The following is a 25,529-nucleotide window of genomic DNA, read 5'->3' on the forward strand; positions in this document are numbered from 1 at the left end:
ATGTTCAGCTCATAGTGTCTCCTGTTACTGTCCTCCCTTCCACTGGCTGTTATGTTCAGCTCATAGTGTCTCCTGTTACTGTCCTCTCTTCCACTGACTGTTATGTTCAGCTCATAGTGTCTCCTGTTACTGTCCTCCCTTCCACTGGCTGTTATGTTCAGCTCATAGTGTCTCCTGTTACTGTCCTCTCTTCTACTGACTGTTATGTTCAGCTCATAGTGTCTCCTGTTACTGTCCTCTCTTCCACTGACTGTTATGTTCAGCTCATAGTGTCTCCTGTTACTGTCCTCTCTTCCACATACTGTTATGTTCAGCTCATAGTGTCTCCTGTTACTGTCCTCTCTTCCACTGACTGTTATGTTCAGCTCATAGTGTCTCCTGTTACTGTCCTCCCTTCCACTGACTGTTATGTTCAGCTCATAGTGTCTCCTGTTACTGTCCTCTCTTCCACTGACTGTTATGTTCAGCTCATAGTGTCTCCTGTTACTGTCCTCCCTTCCACTGACTGTTATGTTCAGCTCATAGTGTCTCCTGTTACTGTCCTCCCTTCCACTGACTGTTATGTTCAGCTCATAGTGTCTCCTGTTACTGTCCTCCCTTCCACTGACTGTTATGTTCAGCTCATAGTGTCTCCTGTTACTGTCCTCTCTTCCACTGACTGTTATGTTCAGCTCATAGTGTCTCCTGTTACTGTCCTCTCTTCCACTGACATACTGTTATGTTCAGCTCATAGTGTCTCCTGTTACTGTCCTCCCTTCCACTGACTGTTATGTTCAGCTCATAGTGTCTCCTGTTACTGTCCTCCCTTCCACTGACTGTTATGTTCAGCTCATAGTGTCTCCTGTTACTGTCCTCTCTTCCACTGACTGTTATGTTCAGCTCATAGTGTCTCCTGTTACTGTCCTCTCTTCTACTGACTGTTATGTTCAGCTCATAGTGTCTCCTGTTACTGTCCTCCCTTCCACTGACTGTTATGTTCAGCTCATAGTGTCTCCTGTTACTGTCCTCTCTTCCACTGACTGTTATGTTCAGCTCATAGTGTCTCCTGTTACTGTCCTCTCTTCCACTGACATACTGTTATGTTCAGCTCATAGTGTCTCCTGTTACTGTCCTCCCTTCCACTGACTGTTATGTTCAGCTCATAGTGTCTCCTGTTACTGTCCTCTCTTCCACATACTGTTATGTTCAGCTCATAGTGTCTCCTGTTACTGTCCTCCCTTCCACTGACTGTTATGTTCAGCTCATAGTGTCTCCTGTTACTGTCCTCTCTTCCACTGACATACTGTTATGTTCAGCTCATAGTGTCTCCTGTTACTGTCCTCTCTTCCACTGACTGTTATGTTCAGCTCATAGTGTCTCCTGTTACTGTCCTCTCTTCCACTGACTGTTATGTTCAGCTCATAGTGTCTCCTGTTACTGTCCTCTCTTCCACTGACATACTGTTATGTTCAGCTCATAGTGTCTCCTGTTACTGTCCTCTCTTCCACTGACTGTTATGTTCAGCTCATAGTGTCTCCTGTTACTGTCCTCCCTTCCACTGGCTGTTATGTTCAGCTCATAGTGTCTCCTGTTACTGTCCTCTCTTCCACTGACTGTTATGTTCAGCTCATAGTGTCTCCTGTTACTGTCCTCTCTTCCACTGACTGTTATGTTCAGCTCATAGTGTCTCCTGTTACTGTCCTCTCTTCCACTGACTGTTATGTTCAGCTCATAGTGTCTCCTGTTACTGTCCTCTCTTCCACTGACATACTGTTATGTTCAGCTCATAGTGTCTCCTGTTACTGTCCTCTCTTCCACTGACTGTTATGTTCAGCTCATAGTGTCTCCTGTTACTGTCCTCTCTTCCCCTGACTGTTATGTTCAGCTCATAGTGTCTCCTGTTACTGTCCTCTCTTCCACTGACTGTTATGTTCAGCTCATAGTGTCTCCTGTTACTGTCCTCTCTTCCCCTGACTGTTATGTTCAGCTCATAGTGTCTCCTGTTACTGTCCTCTCTTCCACTGACTGTTATGTTCAGCTCATAGTGTCTCCTGTTACTGTCCTCTCTTCCACTGACATACTGTTATGTTCAGCTCATAGTGTCTCCTGTTACTGTCCTCCCTTCTACTGACTGTTATGTTCAGCTCATAGTGTCTCCTGTTACTGTCCTCTCTTCCACTGACTGTTATGTTCAGCTCATAGTGTCTCCTGTTACTGTCCTCTCTTCCACTGACATACTGTTATGTTCAGCTCATAGTGTCTCCTGTTACTGTCCTTTCTTCTACTGACTGTTATGTTCAGCTTATAGTGTCTCCTGTTACTGTCCTCTCTTCCACTGACTGTTATGTTCAGCTCATAGTGTCTCCTGTTACTGTCCTCCCTTCCACTGACTGTTATGTTCAGCTCATAGTGTCTCCTGTTACTGTCCTCTCTTCCACTGACTGTTATGTTCAGCTCATAGTGTCTCCTGTTACTGTCCTCCCTTCCACTGACTGTTATGTTCAGTTCATAGTGTCTCCTGTTACTGTCCTCTCTTCCACTGACTGTTATGTTCAGCTCATAGTGTCTCCTGTTACTGTCCTCCCTTCCACTGACTGTTATGTTCAGCTCATAGTGTCTCCTGTTACTGTCCTCTCTTCCCCTGACTGTTATGTTCAGCTCATAGTGTCTCCTGTTACTGTCCTCCCTTCCACTGACTGTTATGTTCAGCTCATAGTGTCTCCTGTTACTGTCCTCTCTTCCACTGACTGTTATGTTCAGCTCATAGTGTCTCCTGTTACTGTCCTCTCTTCCACTGACTGTTATGTTCAGCTCATAGTGTCTCCTGTTACTGTCCTCTCTTCCACTGACTGTTATGTTCAGCTCATAGTGTCTCCTGTTACTGTCCTCTCTTCCACTGACTGTTATGTTCAGCTCATAGTGTCTCCTGTTACTGTCCTCCCTTCCACTGACAGTTATGTTCAGCTCATAGTGTCTCCTGTTACTGTCCTCTCTTCCACTGGCTGTTATGTTCAGCTCATAGTGTCTCCTGTTACTGTCCTCCCTTCCACTGACTGTTATGTTCAGCTCATAGTGTCTCCTGTTACTGTCCTCTCTTCCACTGACTGTTATGTTCAGCTCATAGTGTCTCCTGTTACTGTCCTCTCTTCCACTGACTGTTATGTTCAGCTCATAGTGTCTCCTGTTACTGTCCTCTCTTCCACTGACTGTTATGTTCAGCTCATAGTGTCTCCTGTTACTGTCCTCTCTTCCACTGACTGTTATGTTCAGCTCATAGTGTCTCCTGTTACTGTCCTCCCTTCCACTGACATACTGTTATGTTCAGCTCATAGTGTCTCCTGTTACTGTCCTCCCTTCCACTGACTGTTATGTTCAGCTCATAGTGTCTCCTGTTACTGTCCTCTCTTCCACTGACTGTTATGTTCAGCTCATAGTGTCTCCTGTTACTGTCCTCCCTTCCACTGACTGTTATGTTCAGCTCATAGTGTCTCCTGTTACTGTCCTCTCTTCCACTGACTGTTATGTTCAGCTCATAGTGTTTCCTGTTACTGTCCTCTCTTCCACTGACTGTTATGTTCAGCTCATAGTGTCTCCTGTTACTGTCCTCCCTTCCACTGACATACTGTTATGTTCAGCTCATAGTGTCTCCTGTTACTGTCCTCTCTTCCACTGACTGTTATGTTCAGCTCATAGTGTCTCCTGTTACTGTCCTCTCTTCCACTGACATACTGTTATGTTCAGCTCATAGTGTCTCCTGTTACTGTCCTCTCTTCCACTGACTGTTATGTTCAGCTCATAGTGTCTCCTGTTACTGTCCTCCCTTCCACTGACTGTTATGTTCAGCTCATAGTGTCTCCTGTTACTGTCCTCTCTTCCACTGACTGTTATGTTCAGCTCATAGTGTCTCCTGTTACTGTCCTCTCTTCTACTGACTGTTATGTTCAGCTCATAGTGTCTCCTGTTACTGTCCTCCCTTCCACTGACTGTTATGTTCAGCTCATAGTGTCTCCTGTTACTGTCCTCGCTTCCACTGACTGTTATGTTCAGCTCATAGTGTCTCCTGTTACTGTCCTCTCTTCCACTGACTGTTATGTTCAGCTCATAGTGTCTCCTGTTACTGTCCTCTCTTCCACTGACTGTTATGTTCAGCTCATAGTGTCTCCTGTTACTGTCCTCTCTTCCACTGACTGTTATGTTCAGCTCATAGTGTCTCCTGTTACTGTCCTCTCTTCCACTGACATACTGTTATGTTCAGCTCATAGTGTCTCCTGTTACTGTCCTCTCTTCTACTGACTGTTATGTTCAGCTCATAGTGTCTCCTGTTACTGTCCTCTCTTCTACTGACTGTTATGTTCAGCTCATAGTGTCTCCTGTTACTGTCCTCTCTTCCACTGACATACTGTTATGTTCAGCTCATAGTGTCTCCTGTTACTGTCCTCTCTTCTACTGACTGTTATGTTCAGCTCATAGTGTCTCCTGTTACTGTCCTCTCTTCTACTGACATACTGTTATGTTCAGCTCATAGTGTCTCCTGTTACTGTCCTCTCTTCCACTGACATACTGTTATGTTCAGCTCATAGTGTCTCCTGTTACTGTCCTCCCTTCTACTGACTGTTATGTTCAGCTCATAGTGTCTCCTGTTACTGTCCTCTCTTCCACTGACTGTTATGTTCAGCTCATAGTGTCTCCTGTTACTGTCCTCCCTTCCACTGACTGTTATGTTCAGCTCATAGTGTCTCCTGTTACTGTCCTCTCTTCCACTGACTGTTATGTTCAGCTCATAGTGTCTCCTGTTACTGTCCTCCCTTCTACTGACATACTGTTATGTTCAGCTCATAGTGTCTCCTGTTACTGTCCTCTCTTCTACTGACTGTTATGTTCAGCTCATAGTGTCTCCTGTTACTGTCCTCTCTTCCACTGACTGTTATGTTCAGCTCATAGTGTCTCCTGTTACTGTCCTCTCTTCCACTGACTGTTATATTCAGCTCATAGTGTCTCCTGTTACTGTCCTCTCTTCCACTGACACTGTTATGTTCAGCTCATAGTGTCTCCTGTTACTGTCCTCCCTTCTACTGACTGTTATGTTCAGCTCATAGTGTCTCCTGTTACTGTCCTCTCTTCCACTGACTGTTATATTCAGCTCATAGTGTCTCCTGTTACTGTCCTCTCTTCCACTGACTGTTATGTTCAGCTCATAGTGTCTCCTGTTACTGTCCTCTCTTCCACTGACATACTGTTATGTTCAGCTCATAGTGTCTCCTGTTACTGTCCTCCCTTCTACTGACTGTTATGTTCAGCTCATAGTGTCTCCTGTTACTGTCCTCTCTTCCACTGACATACTGTTATGTTCAGCTCATAGTGTCTCCTGTTACTGTCCTCCCTTCCACTGACTGTTATGTTCAGCTCATAGTGTCTCCTGTTACTGTCCTCTCTTCCACTGACTGTTATGTTCAGCTCATAGTGTCTCCTGTTACTGTCCTCCCTTCCACTGACTGTTATGTTCAGCTCATAGTGTCTCCTGTTACTGTCCTCTCTTCCACTGGCTGTTATGTTCAGCTCATAGTGTCTCCTGTTACTGTCCTCTCTTCCACTGACTGTTATGTTCAGCTCATAGTGTCTCCTGTTACTGTCCTCTCTTCCACTGACTGTTATGTTCAGCTCATAGTGTCTCCTGTTACTGTCCTCCCTTCCACTGACTGTTATGTTCAGCTCATAGTGTCTCCTGTTACTGTCCTCTCTTCCACTGGCTGTTATGTTCAGCTCATAGTGTCTCCTGTTACTGTCCTCTCTTCCACTGACTGTTATGTTCAGCTCATAGTGTCTCCTGTTACTGTCCTCTCTTCCACTGACTGTTATGTTCAGCTCATAGTGTCTCCTGTTACTGTCCTCTCTTCCACTGACTGTTATGTTCAGCTCATAGTGTCTCCTGTTACTGTCCTCTCTTCCACTGACTGTTATGTTCAGCTCATAGTGTCTCCTGTTACTGTCCTCTCTTCCACTGACATACTGTTATGTTCAGCTCATAGTGTCTCCTGTTACTGTCCTCTCTTCCACTGACTGTTATGTTCAGCTCATAGTGTCTCCTGTTACTGTCCTCCCTTCCACTGACTGTTATGTTCAGCTCATAGTGTCTCCTGTTACTGTCCTCTCTTCCACTGACTGTTATATTCAGCTCATAGTGTCTCCTGTTACTGTCCTCTCTTCCACTGACATACTGTTATGTTCAGCTCATAGTGTCTCCTGTTACTGTCCTCCCTTCTACTGACTGTTATGTTCAGCTCATAGTGTCTCCTGTTACTGTCCTCTCTTCCACTGACTGTTATGTTCAGCTCATAGTGTCTCCTGTTACTGTCCTCTCTTCCACTGACTGTTATGTTCAGCTCATAGTGTCTCCTGTTACTGTCCTCTCTTCCACTGACATACTGTTATGTTCAGCTCATAGTGTCTCCTGTTACTGTCCTCTCTTCCACTGACATACTGTTATGTTCAGCTCATAGTGTCTCCTGTTACTGTCCTCTCTTCCACTGACATACTGTTATGTTCAGCTCATAGTGTCTCCTGTTACTGTCCTTTCTTCTACTGACTGTTATGTTCAGCTTATAGTGTCTCCTGTTACTGTCCTCTCTTCCACTGACTGTTATGTTCAGCTCATAGTGTCTCCTGTTACTGTCCTCCCTTCCACTGACTGTTATGTTCAGCTCATAGTGTCTCCTGTTACTGTCCTCTCTTCCACTGACTGTTATGTTCAGCTCATAGTGTCTCCTGTTACTGTCCTCCCTTCCACTGACTGTTATGTTCAGCTCATAGTGTCTCCTGTTACTGTCCTCTCTTCCACTGACTGTTATGTTCAGCTCATAGTGTCTCCTGTTACTGTCCTCTCTTCCACTGACTGTTATGTTCAGCTCATAGTGTCTCCTGTTACTGTCCTCTCTTCCACTGACTGTTATGTTCAGCTCATAGTGTCTCCTGTTACTGTCCTCTCTTCCCCTGACTGTTATGTTCAGCTCATAGTGTCTCCTGTTACTGTCCTCCCTTCTACTGACATACTGTTATGTTCAGCTCATAGTGTCTCCTGTTACTGTCCTCTCTTCCACTGACTGTTATGTTCAGCTCATAGTGTCTCCTGTTACTGTCCTCTCTTCCACTGACTGTTATGTTCAGCTCATAGTGTCTCCTGTTACTGTCCTCTCTTCCACTGACATACTGTTATGTTCAGCTCATAGTGTCTCCTGTTACTGTCCTCTCTTCCACTGACTGTTATGTTCAGCTCATAGTGTCTCCTGTTACTGTCCTCCCTTCCACTGACATACTGTTATGTTCAGCTCATAGTGTCTCCTGTTACTGTCCTCCCTTCCACTGACTGTTATGTTCAGCTCATAGTGTCTCCTGTTACTGTCCTCTCTTCCACTGACTGTTATGTTCAGCTCATAGTGTCTCCTGTTACTGTCCTCCCTTCCACTGACTGTTATGTTCAGCTCATAGTGTCTCCTGTTACTGTCCTCTCTTCCACTGACTGTTATGTTCAGCTCATAGTGTCTCCTGTTACTGTCCTCTCTTCCACATGACTGTTATGTTCAGCTCATAGTGTCTCCTGTTACTGTCCTCTCTTCCACTGACATACTGTTATGTTCAGCTCATAGTGTCTCCTGTTACTGTCCTCCCTTCCACTGACTGTTATGTTCAGCTCATAGTGTCTCCTGTTACTGTCCTCTCTTCCACTGACTGTTATGTTCAGCTCATAGTGTCTCCTGTTACTGTCCTCCCTTCCACTGACTGTTATGTTCAGCTCATAGTGTCTCCTGTTACTGTCCTCCCTTCCACTGACTGTTATGTTCAGCTCATAGTGTCTCCTGTTACTGTCCTCCCTTCCACTGACTGTTATGTTCAGCTCATAGTGTCTCCTGTTACTGTCCTCTCTTCCACTGACTGTTATGTTCAGCTCATAGTGTCTCCTGTTACTGTCCTCCCTTCCACTGACTGTTATGTTCAGCTCATAGTGTCTCCTGTTACTGTCCTCCCTTCCACTGACTGTTATGTTCAGCTCATAGTGTCTCCTGTTACTGTCCTCTCTTCTACTGACTGTTATGTTCAGCTCATAGTGTCTCCTGTTACTGTCCTCCCTTCCACTGACTGTTATGTTCAGCTCATAGTGTCTCCTGTTACTGTCCTCTCTTCCACTGACTGTTATGTTCAGCTCATAGTGTCTCCTGTTACTGTCCTCTCTTCCACTGACATACTGTTATGTTCAGCTCATAGTGTCTCCTGTTACTGTCCTCCCTTCCACTGACTGTTATGTTCAGCTCATAGTGTCTCCTGTTACTGTCCTCTCTTCCACATACTGTTATGTTCAGCTCATAGTGTCTCCTGTTACTGTCCTCCCTTCCACTGACTGTTATGTTCAGCTCATAGTGTCTCCTGTTACTGTCCTCTCTTCCACTGACATACTGTTATGTTCAGCTCATAGTGTCTCCTGTTACTGTCCTCTCTTCCACTGACTGTTATGTTCAGCTCATAGTGTCTCCTGTTACTGTCCTCTCTTCCACTGACTGTTATGTTCAGCTCATAGTGTCTCCTGTTACTGTCCTCCCTTCCACTGACTGTTATGTTCAGCTCATAGTGTCTCCTGTTACTGTCCTCCCTTCCACTGACTGTTATGTTCAGCTCATAGTGTCTCCTGTTACTGTCCTCTCTTCCACTGACTGTTATGTTCAGCTCATAGTGTCTCCTGTTACTGTCCTCTCTTCCACTGACTGTTATGTTCAGCTCATAGTGTCTCCTGTTACTGTCCTCTCTTCCACTGACTGTTATGTTCAGCTCATAGTGTCTCCTGTTACTGTCCTCCCTTCCACTGACTGTTATGTTCAGCTCATAGTGTCTCCTGTTACTGTCCTCTCTTCCACTGACTGTTATGTTCAGCTCATAGTGTCTCCTGTTACTGTCCTCTCTTCCACTGACTGTTATGTTCAGCTCATAGTGTCTCCTGTTACTGTCCTCTCTTCCACTGACTGTTATGTTCAGCTCATAGTGTCTCCTGTTACTGTCCTCTCTTCCACTGACATACTGTTATGTTCAGCTCATAGTGTCTCCTGTTACTGTCCTCTCTTCCACTGACTGTTATGTTCAGCTCATAGTGTCTCCTGTTACTGTCCTCTCTTCCACTGACTGTTATGTTCAGCTCATAGTGTCTCCTGTTACTGTCCTCTCTTCCACTGACTGTTATGTTCAGCTCATAGTGTCTCCTGTTACTGTCCTCTCTTCCACTGACATACTGTTATGTTCAGCTCATAGTGTCTCCTGTTACTGTCCTCTCTTCCACTGACTGTTATGTTCAGCTCATAGTGTCTCCTGTTACTGTCCTCCCTTCCACTGACTGTTATGTTCAGCTCATAGTGTCTCCTGTTACTGTCCTCTCTTCCACTGACTGTTATGTTCAGCTCATAGTGTCTCCTGTTACTGTCCTCTCTTCCACTGACTGTTATGTTCAGCTCATAGTGTCTCCTGTTACTGTCCTCTCTTCCACTGACTGTTATGTTCAGCTCATAGTGTCTCCTGTTACTGTCCTCTCTTCCACTGACTGTTATGTTCAGCTCATAGTGTCTCCTGTTACTGTCCTCTCTTCCACTGACTGTTATGTTCAGCTCATAGTGTCTCCTGTTACTGTCCTCTCTTCCACTGACTGTTATGTTCAGCTCATAGTGTCTCCTGTTACTGTCCTCTCTTCCACTGACTGTTATGTTCAGCTCATAGTGTCTCCTGTTACTGTCCTCTCTTCCACTGACTGTTATGTTCAGCTCATAGTGTCTCCTGTTACTGTCCTCCCTTCCACTGACTGTTATGTTCAGCTCATAGTGTCTCCTGTTACTGTCCTCTCTTCCACTGACTGTTATGTTCAGCTCATAGTGTCTCCTGTTACTGTCCTCCCTTCCACTGACTGTTATGTTCAGCTCATAGTGTCTCCTGTTACTGTCCTCCCTTCCACTGACTGTTATGTTCAGCTCATAGTGTCTCCTGTTACTGTCCTCTCTTCTACTGACTGTTATGTTCAGCTCATAGTGTCTCCTGTTACTGTCCTCCCTTCCACTGACTGTTATGTTCAGCTCATAGTGTCTCCTGTTACTGTCCTCTCTTCCACTGACTGTTATGTTCAGCTCATAGTGTCTCCTGTTACTGTCCTCTCTTCCACTGACTGTTATGTTCAGCTCATAGTGTCTCCTGTTACTGTCCTCCCTTCCACTGACTGTTATGTTCAGCTCATAGTGTCTCCTGTTACTGTCCTCTCTTCCACTGACTGTTATGTTCAGCTCATAGTGTCTCCTGTTACTGTCCTCCCTTCCACTGACTGTTATGTTCAGCTCATAGTGTCTCCTGTTACTGTCCTCTCTTCCACTGACTGTTATGTTCAGCTCATAGTGTCTCCTGTTACTGTCCTCTCTTCCACTGACTGTTATGTTCAGCTCATAGTGTCTCCTGTTACTGTCCTCTCTTCCACTGACTGTTATGTTCAGCTCATAGTGTCTCCTGTTACTGTCCTCTCTTCCACTGACTGTTATGTTCAGCTCATAGTGTCTCCTGTTACTGTCCTCTCTTCCACTGACTGTTATGTTCAGCTCATAGTGTCTCCTGTTACTGTCCTCTCTTCCACTGACTGTTATGTTCAGCTCATAGTGTCTCCTGTTACTGTCCTCTCTTCCACTGACATACTGTTATGTTCAGCTCATAGTGTCTCCTGTTACTGTCCTCCCTTCCACTGACTGTTATGTTCAGCTCATAGTGTCTCCTGTTACTGTCCTCTCTTCCACTGACTGTTATGTTCAGCTCATAGTGTCTCCTGTTACTGTCCTCTCTTCCACTGACATACTGTTATGTTCAGCTCATAGTGTCTCCTGTTACTGTCCTCTCTTCTACTGACTGTTATGTTCAGCTCATAGTGTCTCCTGTTACTGTCCTCTCTTCCACTGACATACTGTTATGTTCAGCTCATAGTGTCTCCTGTTACTGTCCTCTCTTCCACTGACATACTGTTATGTTCAGCTCATAGTGTCTCCTGTTACTGTCCTCTCTTCTACTGACTGTTATGTTCAGCTCATAGTGTCTCCTGTTACTGTCCTCTCTTCCACTGACATACTGTTATGTTCAGCTCATAGTGTCTCCTGTTACTGTCCTCTCTTCTACTGACTGTTATGTTCAGCTCATAGTGTCTCCTGTTACTGTCCTCTCTTCCACTGACTGTTATGTTCAGCTCATAGTGTCTCCTGTTACTGTCCTCCCTTCCACTGACTGTTATGTTCAGCTCATAGTGTCTCCTGTTACTGTCCTCTCTTCCACTGACTGTTATGTTCAGCTCATAGTGTCTCCTGTTACTGTCCTCCCTTCCACTGACTGTTATGTTCAGCTCATAGTGTCTCCTGTTACTGTCCTCCCTTCCACTGACTGTTATGTTCAGCTCATAGTGTCTCCTGTTACTGTCCTCTCTTCCACTGACTGTTATGTTCAGCTCATAGTGTCTCCTGTTACTGTCCTCTCTTCCACTGACTGTTATGTTCAGCTCATAGTGTCTCCTGTTACTGTCCTCCCTTCCACTGACTGTTATGTTCAGCTCATAGTGTCTCCTGTTACTGTCCTCTCTTCCACTGACTGTTATGTTCAGCTCATAGTGTCTCCTGTTACTGTCCTCCCTTCCACTGACTGTTATGTTCAGCTCATAGTGTCTCCTGTTACTGTCCTCTCTTCCACTGACTGTTATGTTCAGCTCATAGTGTCTCCTGTTACTGTCCTCTCTTCCACTGACTGTTATGTTCAGCTCATAGTGTCTCCTGTTACTGTCCTCTCTTCCACTGACTGTTATGTTCAGCTCATAGTGTCTCCTGTTACTGTCCTCTCTTCCACTGACTGTTATGTTCAGCTCATAGTGTCTCCTGTTACTGTCCTCCCTTCCACTGACTGTTATGTTCAGCTCATAGTGTCTCCTGTTACTGTCCTCTCTTCCACTGACTGTTATGTTCAGCTCATAGTGTCTCCTGTTACTGTCCTCCCTTCCACTGACTGTTATGTTCAGCTCATAGTGTCTCCTGTTACTGTCCTCTCTTCCACTGACTGTTATGTTCAGCTCATAGTGTCTCCTGTTACTGTCCTCTCTTCCACTGACTGTTATGTTCAGCTCATAGTGTCTCCTGTTACTGTCCTCTCTTCCACTGACTGTTATGTTCAGCTCATAGTGTCTCCTGTTACTGTCCTCTCTTCCACTGACTGTTATGTTCAGCTCATAGTGTCTCCTGTTACTGTCCTCTCTTCCACTGACTGTTATGTTCAGCTCATAGTGTCTCCTGTTACTGTCCTCTCTTCCACTGACTGTTATGTTCAGCTCATAGTGTCTCCTGTTACTGTCCTCTCTTCCACTGACTGTTATGTTCAGCTCATAGTGTCTCCTGTTACTGTCCTCCCTTCCACTGACATACTGTTATGTTCAGCTCATAGTGTCTCCTGTTACTGTCCTCTCTTCCACTGACTGTTATGTTCAGCTCATAGTGTCTCCTGTTACTGTCCTCTCTTCCACTGACTGTTATGTTCAGCTCATAGTGTCTCCTGTTACTGTCCTCTCTTCCACTGACTGTTATGTTCAGCTCATAGTGTCTCCTGTTACTGTCCTCTCTTCCACTGACTGTTATGTTCAGCTCATAGTGTCTCCTGTTACTGTCCTCTCTTCCACTGACTGTTATGTTCAGCTCATAGTGTCTCCTGTTACTGTCCTCTCTTCCACTGACATACTGTTATGTTCAGCTCATAGTGTCTCCTGTTACTGTCCTCTCTTCCACTGACTGTTATGTTCAGCTCATAGTGTCTCCTGTTACTGTCCTCTCTTCCACTGACTGTTATGTTCAGCTCATAGTGTCTCCTGTTACTGTCCTCCCTTCCACTGACTGTTATGTTCAGCTCATAGTGTCTCCTGTTACTGTCCTCTCTTCCACTGACTGTTATGTTCAGCTCATAGTGTCTCCTGTTACTGTCCTCTCTACCACTGACTGTTATGTTCAGCTCATAGTGTCTCCTGTTACTGTCCTCTCTTCCACTGACTGTTATGTTCAGCTCATAGTGTCTCCTGTTACTGTCCTCTCTTCCACTGACTGTTATGTTCAGCTCATAGTGTCTCCTGTTACTGTCCTCTCTTCCACTGACTGTTATGTTCAGCTCATAGTGTCTCCTGTTACTGTCCTCTCTTCCACTGACTGTTATGTTCAGCTCATAGTGTCTCCTGTTACTGTCCTCTCTTCCACTGACTGTTATGTTCAGCTCATAGTGTCTCCTGTTACTGTCCTCCCTTCCACTGACATACTGTTATGTTCAGCTCATAGTGTCTCCTGTTACTGTCCTCTCTTCCACTGACTGTTATGTTCAGCTCATAGTGTCTCCTGTTACTGTCCTCCCTTCTACTGACATACTGTTATGTTCAGCTCATAGTGTCTCCTGTTACTGTCCTCTCTTCCACTGACTGTTATGTTCAGCTCATAGTGTCTCCTGTTACTGTCCTCTCTTCCACTGACTGTTATGTTCAGCTCATAGTGTCTCCTGTTACTGTCCTCTCTTCCACTGACTGTTATGTTCAGCTCATAGTGTCTCCTGTTACTGTCCTCCCTTCCACTGACATACTGTTATGTTCAGCTCATAGTGTCTCCTGTTACTGTCCTCTCTTCCACTGACTGTTATGTTCAGCTCATAGTGTCTCCTGTTACTGTCCTCCCTTCCACTGACATACTGTTATGTTCAGCTCATAGTGTCTCCTGTTACTGTCCTCTCTTCCACTGACTGTTATGTTCAGCTCATAGTGTCTCCTGTTACTGTCCTCTCTTCCACTGACTGTTATGTTCAGCTCATAGTGTCTCCTGTTACTGTCCTCCCTTCCACTGACTGTTATGTTCAGCTCATAGTGTCTCCTGTTACTGTCCTCTCTTCCACTGACTGTTATGTTCAGCTCATAGTGTCTCCTGTTACTGTCCTCTCTTCCACTGACTGTTATGTTCAGCTCATAGTGTCTCCTGTTACTGTCCTCTCTTCCACTGACTGTTATGTTCAGCTCATAGTGTCTCCTGTTACTGTCCTCCCTTCCACTGACATACTGTTATGTTCAGCTCATAGTGTCTCCTGTTACTGTCCTCTCTTCCACTGACTGTTATGTTCAGCTCATAGTGTCTCCTGTTACTGTCCTCTCTTCCACTGACTGTTATGTTCAGCTCATAGTGTCTCCTGTTACTGTCCTCCCTTCTACTGACATACTGTTATGTTCAGGTCATAGTGTCTCCTGTTACTGTCCTCCCTTCCACTGACTGTTATGTTCAGCTCATAGTGTCTCCTGTTACTGTCCTCCCTTCTACTGACATACTGTTATGTTCAGCTCATAGTGTCTCCTGTTACTGTCCTCCCTTCCACTGACTGTTATGTTCAGCTCATAGTGTCTCCTGTTACTGTCCTCCCTTCCACTGACATACTGTTATGTTCAGCTCATAGTGTCTCCTGTTACTGTCCTCTCTTCCACTGACTGTTATGTTCAGCTCATAGTGTCTCCTGTTACTGTCCTCTCTTCCACTGACATACTGTTATGTTCAGCTCATAGTGTCTCCTGTTACTGTCCTCCCTTCCACTGACTGTTATGTTCAGCTCATAGTGTCTCCTGTTACTGTCCTCTCTTCCACTGACTGTTATGTTCAGCTCATAGTGTCTCCTGTTACTGTCCTCTCTTCTACTGACATACTGTTATGTTCAGCTCATAGTGTCTCCTGTTTACTGTCCTCTCTACCACTGACTGTTATGTTCAGCTCATAGTGTCTCCTGTTACTGTCCTCTCTTCCACTGACTGTTATGTTCAGCTCATAGTGTCTCCTGTTACTGTCCTCTCTTCCACTGACTGTTATGTTCAGCTCATAGTGTCTCCTGTTACTGTCCTCTCTTCCACTGACTGTTATGTTCAGCTCATAGTGTCTCCTGTTACTGTCCTCCCTTCCACTGACTGTTATGTTCAGCTCATAGTGTCTCCTGTTACTGTCCTCTCTTCCACTGACTGTTATGTTCAGCTCATAGTGTCTCCTGTTACTGTCCTCTCTTCTACTGACTGTTATGTTCAGCTCATAGTGTCTCCTGTTACTGTCCTCCCTTCCACTGACTGTTATGTTCAGCTCATAGTGTCTCCTGTTACTGTCCTCCCTTCCACTGACTGTTATGTTCAGCTCATAGTGTCTCCTGTTACTGTCCTCCCTTCCACTGACTGTTATGTTCAGCTCATAGTGTCTCCTGTTACTGTCCTCTCTTCTACTGACTGTTATGTTCAGCTCATAGTGTCTCCTGTTACTGTCCTCTCTTCCACTGACATACTGTTATGTTCAGCTCATAGTGTCTCCTGTTACTGTCCTCCCTTCCACTGACTGTTATGTTCAGCTCATAGTGTCTCCTGTTACTGTCCTCTCTTCCACTGACTGTTATGTTCAGCTCATAGTGTCTCCTGTTACTGTCCTCTCTTCTACTGACATACTGTTATGTTCAGCTCATAGTGTCTCCTGTTACTGTCCTCTCTTCCACTGACATACTGTTATGTTCAGCTCATAGTGTCTCCTGTTACTGTCCTCTCTTCCACTGACTGTTATGTTCAGCTCATAGTGTCTCCTGTTACTGTCCTCTCTTCCTCTGACTGTTATGTTCAGCTCATAGTGTCTCCTGTTACTGTCCTCTCTTCCTCTGACTGTTATGTTCAGCTCATAGTGTCTCCTGTTACTGTCCTCTCTTCCACTGACTGTTATGTTCAGCTCATAGTGTCTCCTGTTACTGTCCTCTCTACCACTGACTGTTACGTTCAGCTCATAGTGTCTCCTGTTACTGTCCTCTCTTCCACTGACTGTTATGTTCAGCTCATAGTGTCTCCTGTTACTGTCCTCTCTTCCACTGACTGTTATGTTCAGCTCATAGTGTCTCCTGTTACTGTCCTCTCTTCCACTGACATACTGTTATGTTCAGCTCATAGTGTCTCCTGTTACTGTCCTCTCTTCCACTGACTGTTATGTTCAGCTCATAGTGTCTCCTGTTACTGTCCTCCCTTCCACTGACTGTTATGTTCAGCTCATAGCTGTTTTCTTAGTCTTTCTGTTGTCTGGTTGTCAAAACAAGATTGTTTAAACAGTCTTAGTCTAGACAACCTCTCTCTCTCCATTTCTCTTTGTCTGCCTCTCCCTCTCTCTCCCCTCTCTCTTTCTCGCTGTCTGCCCCCCCCCCCCCTTTCTCCCTTTCTCTCTGTTAAAACAGATGGAGTCTGGACAACCTCTCCCTCTCTCTCCCTTTCTCTCTGTTAAAGCAGTCTGAATCTAGACAACCCCTCCCTCTCTTCTCTCTGTCTGCCCCTCCCCCTCTCTCCCTTCCTCTCTGTTAAAACAGTCTGAATCTAGACAACCCCTCCCTCTCTCTCCCTTGCTCTCTGTCTGCCTCTCTCTCTCACTTTCTCTCTTTTTGCCTCTCCCTCTCTCTCCCTTTCGCTCTGTTAAAACAGTCTGAATCTAGACAACCCCTCCCTCTCTCTCCCTTTCTCTCTCTCTGCCTCTCCCTCCCTTTCTCTCTGTCTGCCCCTCTCCCTCTCTCCCTTTCTCTCTGTTAAAACAGATGGAGTCTGGACAACCTCTCCCTCTCTGTCCCTTTCTCTCTGTTAAAACAGTCTGGACAACCCCTCCCTCTCTCTCTGTCTGCCTCTCTCTCTCTTGGTACAGTGGTTTGTGAAAGTATTCACCCCCCTTGGCATTTTTCTCATTTTGTTGCCTTACAACCTGGAATTAAAATAGATTTTTGGGGGGTTTGTATCATTTGATTTACACAACATGCCTACCACTTTGAAGATGCAAAATATTTTTTCTTGTGAAACAAACAAGAAATAAGACAAAAAAGCTAAAAACTTGAGCGTGCATAACTATTCACCACCCCAAAATCAAAATTCACCTCCCCCCCATGCTTCACTGTGGGGTGGTGTTCTCGGGGTGATGAGAGGTGTTGGGTTTGCGCCAGACATAGTGTTTTCCTTGATGGCCAAAAAGCTAAATTTTAGTCTCATCTGACCAGAATACTTTCTTCCATATGTTTGAGGCGTCTCCCACATGCCAAACATGTTTGCTTATTTTTTTCTTTAAGCAATGGCTTTTTTCTGCCCACTCTTCCGTAAAGCCCAGCTCTGTGGAGTGTATGGCTTAAAGTGGTCCTATGGACAGATATTCCAATCTCCGCTGTGAGGCTTTGCAGCTCCTTCAGGGTTATCTTTGGCCTCTTTGTTGCCTCTCTGATTAATTCCCTCCTTGCCTGGTCTGTGAGTTTTGGTGGGCGGCCCTCTCTTGGCAGGTTTGTTCTGGTGCCATATACATTCCATTTTTAATAATGGATTTAATGTCTGCTCCGTGGGATTTTCAAAGTTTCTGATATTTTTTTATAACCCAACCCTGATCTGTACTTCTTCACAACTTTGTCCCTGACCTGTTTGGAGAGCTCCTTGGTCTTCATGGTGCCGCTTGCTTAGTGGTGTTGTAGACTCTGGGGCTTTTCAGAACAGGTATATATATATATATATATATACTGAGATCATGTGACACTTAGATTGCACACAGGTGAACTTTATTTAACTAATTATGTGACTTCTGAAGGTAGTTGGTTGCACCAAATCTTATTTAGCGGCTTCATAGCAAAGGGGGTGAATATATATGCACGCAATACTTTTCCGTTTTAGATTTTTTTATAATTTTTTGAAATAAATATTTTTTTTCATTTCACTTCACCAATTTGAACTATTTTGTGTATGTCCATTACATGAAATCCAAATAAATATCCATTTAAATTACAGGTTGTAATGCAACAAAATAGGAAAAAACGCCAAGGGGGATGAATACTTTTGCAAGGCACTGTATGTGGTACACCGCCAAAGCCTAGTGGGGATTAAACCTCATCGGAATACAGTTTGATCAAGTGGAGGTTTTATTCATGTCTCTGTTTAACCAAATACTCTGTCTTTGGCAGAAGAGAGACCAGACTCTCACTCTGATGGCAGGAAGAGTCCTTTGGGGGAACCAGATCCAGAGACGCCCAAACCAGCAAGACCACACCACTGCTCCCAGTGTGGAAAGAGTTTTACCCGGTTATGGGACCGGAAAATACATGAGAGAATACACTCTGGAGTGAAGCCTTACCACTGCTCAGACTGTGGAAAGAGATTTACCCAGCTAGGGCACCTGAAAGAACATAAGAGAACACACACTGGTGAGAAGCCCTACCAATGCTCCCAGTGCGGAAAGAGTTTTAACCAGTTAGGGGCCCTAAAAACGCATGAGAGAATACACACAGGAGAAAAGCCCTACCAATGCTCCCAATGTGAAAAGAGATTTACCCAGTTAGGTACCCTGAAAGAGCATGAATTAAAACACACAAAGACACAGGAGAAGACCTACCACTGTTCTCATTGTGGAAAGACATTTTCCCAGTCAGAGGACCTGAAATCACATGAGAGAATAGCGAGGCTGTGTTCCGACTTATGTTTTTGACCTGAGAATTTATGTCTTTGTTCATGCTAGACGCTGTTCATCACATTTGCCGCCTGCCGCCAGCCTAAAACCGCCTGCTTTTTTCCCTAGCCACCGTGCTTCTACACCTGCATTGCTTGCTGTTTGGGGTTTTAGGCTGGGTTTCTGGACAGCACTTTGAGATATCAGCTGATGTACGAAAGGCTATATAAATTATTTGATTTGATTTGATTTGCTGACTGATAATAGAAGAACGCTCGTGGACCTTGTTCCCGTTGGGACGTAGACAGTTTTCTGAAAGACAAATGAATGTCAGTCAAAAGTATTTTATAGTTCTTCCAGAGGAGGCGGTAACTGTCAGTGTACTTGACCTCTGATTCGTCGAGCTTCATGTCAGTCATTCCCACTTCAGTCCAAGTGTGAAAGAAGGTGTGGTTGGTTGCATTTTACAAAGGCCCTGATCTATTTTCCGCTAATTGGTCTTATGACCAATCACATCAGATCTTTTTTTCAGAGCTGATCTAAGTGGTCAAAATAATCAAAATTTAGTGGATTTTTTTAAATTTAGAATTCTCTGTAAATGCAGCCATTGAGTAAGATTCTGTTCATAAATAATTATATCCATAAACTGTCTGTACCTTCTTTGTGCAGTCATAAAACCTATTTCAATGTTCATGTAATTTCCTTGGGGTTCCATAGGTACCATATTTAACATGGTAATAACCTCATATTTATCATTGCTGGGGAGTATCTGAAAATCATTACACAGAACATAGTGAAAGGCATCACTACACAATCATTCATTTGTTACATTCGATATCCGAAATACTCTGTCACTCTGTGTGTCCTTTGGTAAAATATGATTTATCAGATTATTGGTTAATTAGCAGTCTGGTTGGTCCCTTGGGCTTGTAAGTAAGCATTTCACTGTAAGGTTTACACCTGTTGTATTCGGCGCATGTGACAAATACGATTTGATTTGAGTAATCCAGGACCTCTGCAACATCTCTTTGTTGTGCAAACGTTTAAGATTAACATTAAAAAAAGTGTATTTTGTTTTGACTGTGATACAAGTATAAACTCTGACCTTAATAACACAGAACACATGATCTCATGATCGCTCTCCCAAAGCGTCTTACTACAGTAAAGCTATCAATTCTTCCACGCTAGTGGGGACACTTCAGGCTGAAAAGTGAGTTTCACACATTCCCCATGTGAAAAAGAACTTGTCATGGAAATGTATAGAAAATTTCTTTGGTTGATTTATGATTAGAGAGAAAAATATATAGAATTATTTAGAGATGCGTATGGAAACTGTATGGAAATGCTTTTATGGTAACACCGATGGGCACCTGGTTTACATTTATAATAGCTGTAGACTTGTACTGAACCAGAATATAAATGCAACATGTAAAGTGTTGGTCCCATGTTTCATGAGCAGAAATAAAAGATCCCAGAATGTTCCATACGCACAAAAAGCTTATTTCTCTCACATTTTGTGCACAAATTTTGTTTACATCCTTGTTAGTGAGCATTTTTTCTTTGCCAAGATAATCCATCCACCTGACAAGTGTGTCATATCAAGAAGCTGATTAAACAGCATGATCATTACACAGGTGCACCTTGTGCTGGGGACAATACAGGGCCACTCTAACATGTGCAGTTTTGCAACACAACACAATGCCACAGATGTCTCAAGTTTTGAGGGAGCGTGCAATTGGCATGCGGACTGCAGGAATGTCCACCAGAGCTGTTGCCAGAGAATTTAATGTTCATTTCTCTACCATAAGCCGCCTCCAATGTTGTTTTAGAGAATTTGTCAGTACGTCCAACTGGCCAAACAACCGCAGACCATGTGCCAGCCCAGGACCTCCACATCCAACTTCGTCACCTGCGGGATTGTCTGAGACCGGCCACCTGGACAGCTGATGAAACTGAGGAGTATTTCTGTCTGTAATAAAGCACTTTTGTGGGGGAAAACTAATTCTGATTGGCTGGGCCTGGCACCACAGTGGGTGGGCCTATGCCTTCCCCTGCCCACCCATGGCTGCACCCCTGCCCATAGATTAGGCCCTAATAAATGTATTTCAACTGACTGAGTTCCTTATCTGAACTGTAACTAAGTAAAATAGTTGAAATTGTTGCATATTGCATTTATATTTTTGTACCGTATAGATAGACAGGGCATCATTGTATCTGTCTCATAAAGGCGTCTGTGAGAGCATATGGGCAGAGCCATTGAGTCCATCTCCATTTTGAATTAGTTGGTCTTCCACGTCTTCTATGAGTTGGTAAACAAACTGAAAGGGTACATACTGCCCCCTAGAGGGTTTGAACAGGTACACTGGCAGTAAGTAAGTATAATTCATTGGCTGATCCCTCTTGATGACCTGGATGGAATCATGTGATCCTTCCTTAACCAATAGGAAGTCCCATCCTGTTGACTACTTCAAAATGGTGAAAGTCCTCAATGACAATGGCGCTGCCCATGTTAAAACAGACTACAAGAATAGCTCATGCTAAAACAGACATTTTGGCCACTAGAGTCCTCTATCTATCTCTATGAGAATAGCCCATGCTAAAACAGACTTTTGGCCACTAGAGTCCTCTATCTATCTCTATGGGAATAGCCCATGCTAAAACAGACTTTTGGCCACTAGAGTCCTCTATCTATCTCTATGAGAATAGCATTGAGGGTTGTGGGTAAGATTGACACCGCAACACTAATTAGGAGCAACAACAGCCTCTCATCTTATCAATGGAAAAGGTGTATGGAACTAAACCTGTATTTGGCGTTCCATGAAGTGTCTTAGAATTTAGGAAGCAACCTTTAGCCAATACTTTGAGTATAAACCCTTCAATGTTGTCAATGTTATTTTCAAAAATGTAAAATGAAAAAACAGCTGAATAGAATTTGCATTTTGTTGATTCTAACATTCAAATCTCTTGAATTTGATTTTGCAAATGAATTTGATATGATATATGATTTGGATTTTGCAAAATGAATTGGATTTGATATAAATATATATATATATGTGTGTGTGTTTATATATATATACCTTGAGAACTTTTGAATTTAAGTTGTTTCAATTGCTTAATTTGTGGTCATCAAGCTAAAGGTGTATGAAAATGTGATGACTTTGCTATTTTTATCTGAGTTATAAAAAAAATGAATCTATAAGAAATTGCCTTAAAGTATATTTTAAATTATCACTCGTGAAAATTCTGAACTAATCATTCAACACAGTTTCCTTTGTATGTCTTTATTTTAAATATTATTTAATGAATACAATTCAAATAAACATTTTCATCAACTGCGTAACCAACTCCAGTTAGCGGATGGTGATATGCGCCTTTAATGAGATGTCGCTAATGTGACGTATAATCTAGTGGACGGGACGCTTCTTCAACAACATGGCTACTGATTCAACCACCTCGGCAGCCTGCATAAAAGCGATACATTAAAGCGTTTTAGACGTTTCAGTTAGTTTAAAACACATTTATGTCGTATCTAGTTACCCTTAATTTCTATATTTATGTTTTTGTTAGCCATCTAGACGGGTGGTTAAATTAGCAGTAGCCTAGAAGCTAATGAATAATAGTTAGCTAACGTTACCTCGCTAACATCCTCGACCATGAGCTCACCAAGCTACTCCCCACCTGCTAAAGAAGAGGAGAGCTGCTGGACGGAGAAAGAAGCCCCCGTGAAAGAGGAGGAGGAAGAGGAGGCTGTTACAGTTAAACAAGAGGAAGAAGCTTTCATAGTAAAAGAGGAGGTGGATGTTACTGTGGAGGAAGAGAAACAAGACGGTGCCGCTTTGGGAGTGAAAGAGGAGGAATTGACTGTCACAGTGAAAGAAGAAGATATTTTCAGAGTGAAAGAGGAGGAATTGACTGTCACAGTGAAAGAAGAAGATATTTTCAGAGTGAAAGAGGAGGAATTGACTGTCACAGTGAAAGAAGAAGATATTTTCAGAGTGAAAGAGGAGGATGCCGTCTTTGGAGTGAAGGAGGAGGGGGAGATTACTGTCACATGGGAGGAGGAGGAGGAGGAGGAAGAAGAAGAGGAGATCGGAGATATAATTAACACCAGTGAGTACCGTCTCAAAAACAGAAGTAAAGACTATGCAGCTGTTAAAGTATTGTTTTACTGAAGTTATATACTTGAATGTGTTGTTCTGTACTGTGGAAATGGTTACAGCTACACTGTCAGATAGGGAACACAATCAAACAGAGGACCGTTAACAATGCAGCCTATGACATTGATCAAAATACTGTAGTCCTCATCATCTATTATTATAGAGCTCTGCTCAGCCAAAAGACATGACATTATCTATTATTATAGAGCTCTGCTCAGCCTGTAAACATGACATTATCTATTATTATAGAGCTCTGCTCAGCCTATAAACATGGCATTATCTATTATTATAGAGCTCTGCTCAGCCAAACATGACATTATCTATTATTATAGAGCTCTGCTCAGCCTATAAACATGACATTATCTATTATTATAGAGCTCTGCTCAGCCTATAAACATGGCATTATCTATTATTATAGAGCTCTGCTCAGCCAAACATGACATTATCTATTATTATAGAGCTCTGCTCAGCCTATAAACATGACATTATCTATTATTATAGAGCTCTGCTCAGCCTATAAACATGACATTATCTATTATTATAGAGCTCTGCTCAGCCTGTAACCATGACATTATCTATTATTATAGAGCTCTGCTCAGCCTAAAAACATGACATTATCTATTATTATAGAGCTCTGCTCAGCCTATAAACATGACATTATCTACTATTATAGAGCTCTGCTCAGCCTAAAGACATGACATTATCTATTATTATAGAGCTCTGCTCAGCCTAAAAACATGACATTATCTACTATTATAGAGCTCTGCTCAGCCTAAAGACATGACATTATCTATTATTATAGAGCTCTGCTCAGCCTAAAGACATGACATTATCTATTATTATAGAGCTCTGTTCAGCCTGTAACCTTGACATTTTATATTATTATAGAGCTCTGCTCAGCCTAAAAACATGACATTATCTATTATTATAGAGCTCTGTCCAGCCTGTAACCTTGACATTTTCTATTATTACAGAGCTCTGCTCAGCCTAAAACATGACATTATCTATTAGAGAGCTCTGTTCAGCCTATAAACATGGCATTATCTATTATTATAGAGCTCTGCTCAGCCAAACATGACATTATCTATTATTATAGAGCTCTGCTCAGCCTATAAACATGGCATTATCTATTATTATAGAGCTCTGCTCAGCCAAACATGACATTATCTATTATTATAGAGCTCTGCTCAGCCTATAAACATGACATTATCTATTATTATAGAGCTCTGCTCAGCCTATAAACATGACATTATCTATTATTATAGAGCTCTGCTCAGCCTATAAACATAACATTATCTATTATTATAGAGCTCTGCTCAGCCTAAAAACATGACATTATCTATTATTATAGAGCTCTGTTCAGCCTGTAACCTTGACATTTTCTATTATTATAGAGCTCTGCTCAGCCTAAAACATGACATTATCTATTATAGAGCTCTGCTCAGCCTATAAACATGACATTATCTATTATTATAGAGCTCTGCTCAGTCTATAAACATGACATTATCTACTATTATATAGCTCTGCTCAGCCCAAAACATGACATTATCTATTATTATAGTGCTCAGCCTTAAAACATGACATTATCTATTATTATAGAGCTCTGCTCAGCCTGTAACCATTACATTATCTATTTTTATAGAGCTCTGCTCAGCCATAAAACATGACATTATCTATTATTATAGAGCTCTGCTCAGCCTGTAAACAGTACATTATCTATTATTATAGAGCTCTGTTCAGCCTAAAAACATGACATTATCTATTATTATAGAGCTCTGCTCAGCCTATAATCATGACATTATCTATTATTATAGAGCTCTGCTCAGCCTGTAACCATGACATTATCTATTAGAGCTCTGTTCAGCCTATGAACATGACATTCCATGAAAGCAGATTAGATTCGAAGTTCTACATTATTATTATTATTATTATAGCAGCCACCAAGTTTTTCTTTAAATGAGGATACATTTCTGGATTAAACCTCATAGGTAGACCGTTTTATCATGTGCTGGTTTCATTCTGGTCTCTGATTAGTAGTTAATGAAATCCTATTTTTTGTCTTTAGCAGGAGCAAGACCAGACACTCACTCTGACAGCAGGAAGAGTCCTTTAGGGGAACCAGACCCAGAGACGTCCAAACCAGCGAGACGACACCACTGCTCCCAGTGTGGAAAGAGTTTTACTAAGTTACGGAATCTAAAAGAGCATGAGAGGACACACACAGGAGAAAAGCCGTTCCAATGTTCCCAGTGTGGAAAGAGTTTTACCGTGTTAACTAACCTGAAAAGGCATGAGAGAATACACACTGGAGAAAAGCCTTACCAATGTTCCCAATGTGAAAAGAGTTTTACTGTGTTAGTTAACCTGAAAAGACATGAGAGAACACACACAGGAGAAAAGCCTTACCAATGTTCTCAGTGTGGCAAGAGTTTTACCCAGTTAAGGTCCCTGAAAAGGCATGAGAGAGTACACTCTGGAGAGAAGCCTTATCACTGTTCCCATTGTCAAAGGAGTTTTAGGTCGTCTGCAAACATGAAGGAGCATGAGAGGACACACACAGGAGAAAAGCCTTTCCAATGCTCACATTGTGGAAAGAGTTTTACCCATCTAGTGAGCCTGAAAAGACATGAGAGAATGCACACAGGAGAAATGCCCTACCAATGCTCCCATTGTGGAAAGAGTTTTTCCCAATCAGCAAAACTGAAAAGACATAAGAGAATGCACACTGGAGAGAAGCCTTTCAAATGCTCCCATTGTGGAAAGAGTTTTACCCAATCAGGGGGCCTGAAAAAACACGAGATAAAGAAGAAGCTATGTTCTTTATGTTCTTGAGTGATGTGAGAATGTGTTTTTGTTAATGACAACTTCAATAAAAACCTAATAAAAA

General features: G+C 43.1%; 1 protein-coding gene across 1 annotated transcript in view; it reads left to right on the top strand.

Annotated features, from left to right (window-relative positions):
• Positions 1-25,529, top strand: part of LOC139542063 (zinc finger protein 431-like) — a 27,564-nt gene extending 2,035 nt beyond the window's left edge. Inside the window, exons 2-4 of the mRNA XM_071347067.1 lie at positions 18,004-18,518; positions 22,106-22,595; positions 24,708-25,529. Coding sequence (XP_071203168.1) covers positions 18,004-18,518; positions 22,106-22,595; positions 24,708-25,474 — 1,772 coding nt within the window. The 3' untranslated portion in view covers positions 25,475-25,529. The remainder of the gene's footprint in view (positions 1-18,003; positions 18,519-22,105; positions 22,596-24,707) is intronic.

The sequence above is a fragment of the Salvelinus alpinus genome, chromosome 2 (assembly GCF_045679555.1).
Source record: "Salvelinus alpinus chromosome 2, SLU_Salpinus.1, whole genome shotgun sequence".
NCBI classification, from domain to species: Eukaryota; Metazoa; Chordata; class Actinopteri; order Salmoniformes; family Salmonidae; genus Salvelinus; species Salvelinus alpinus.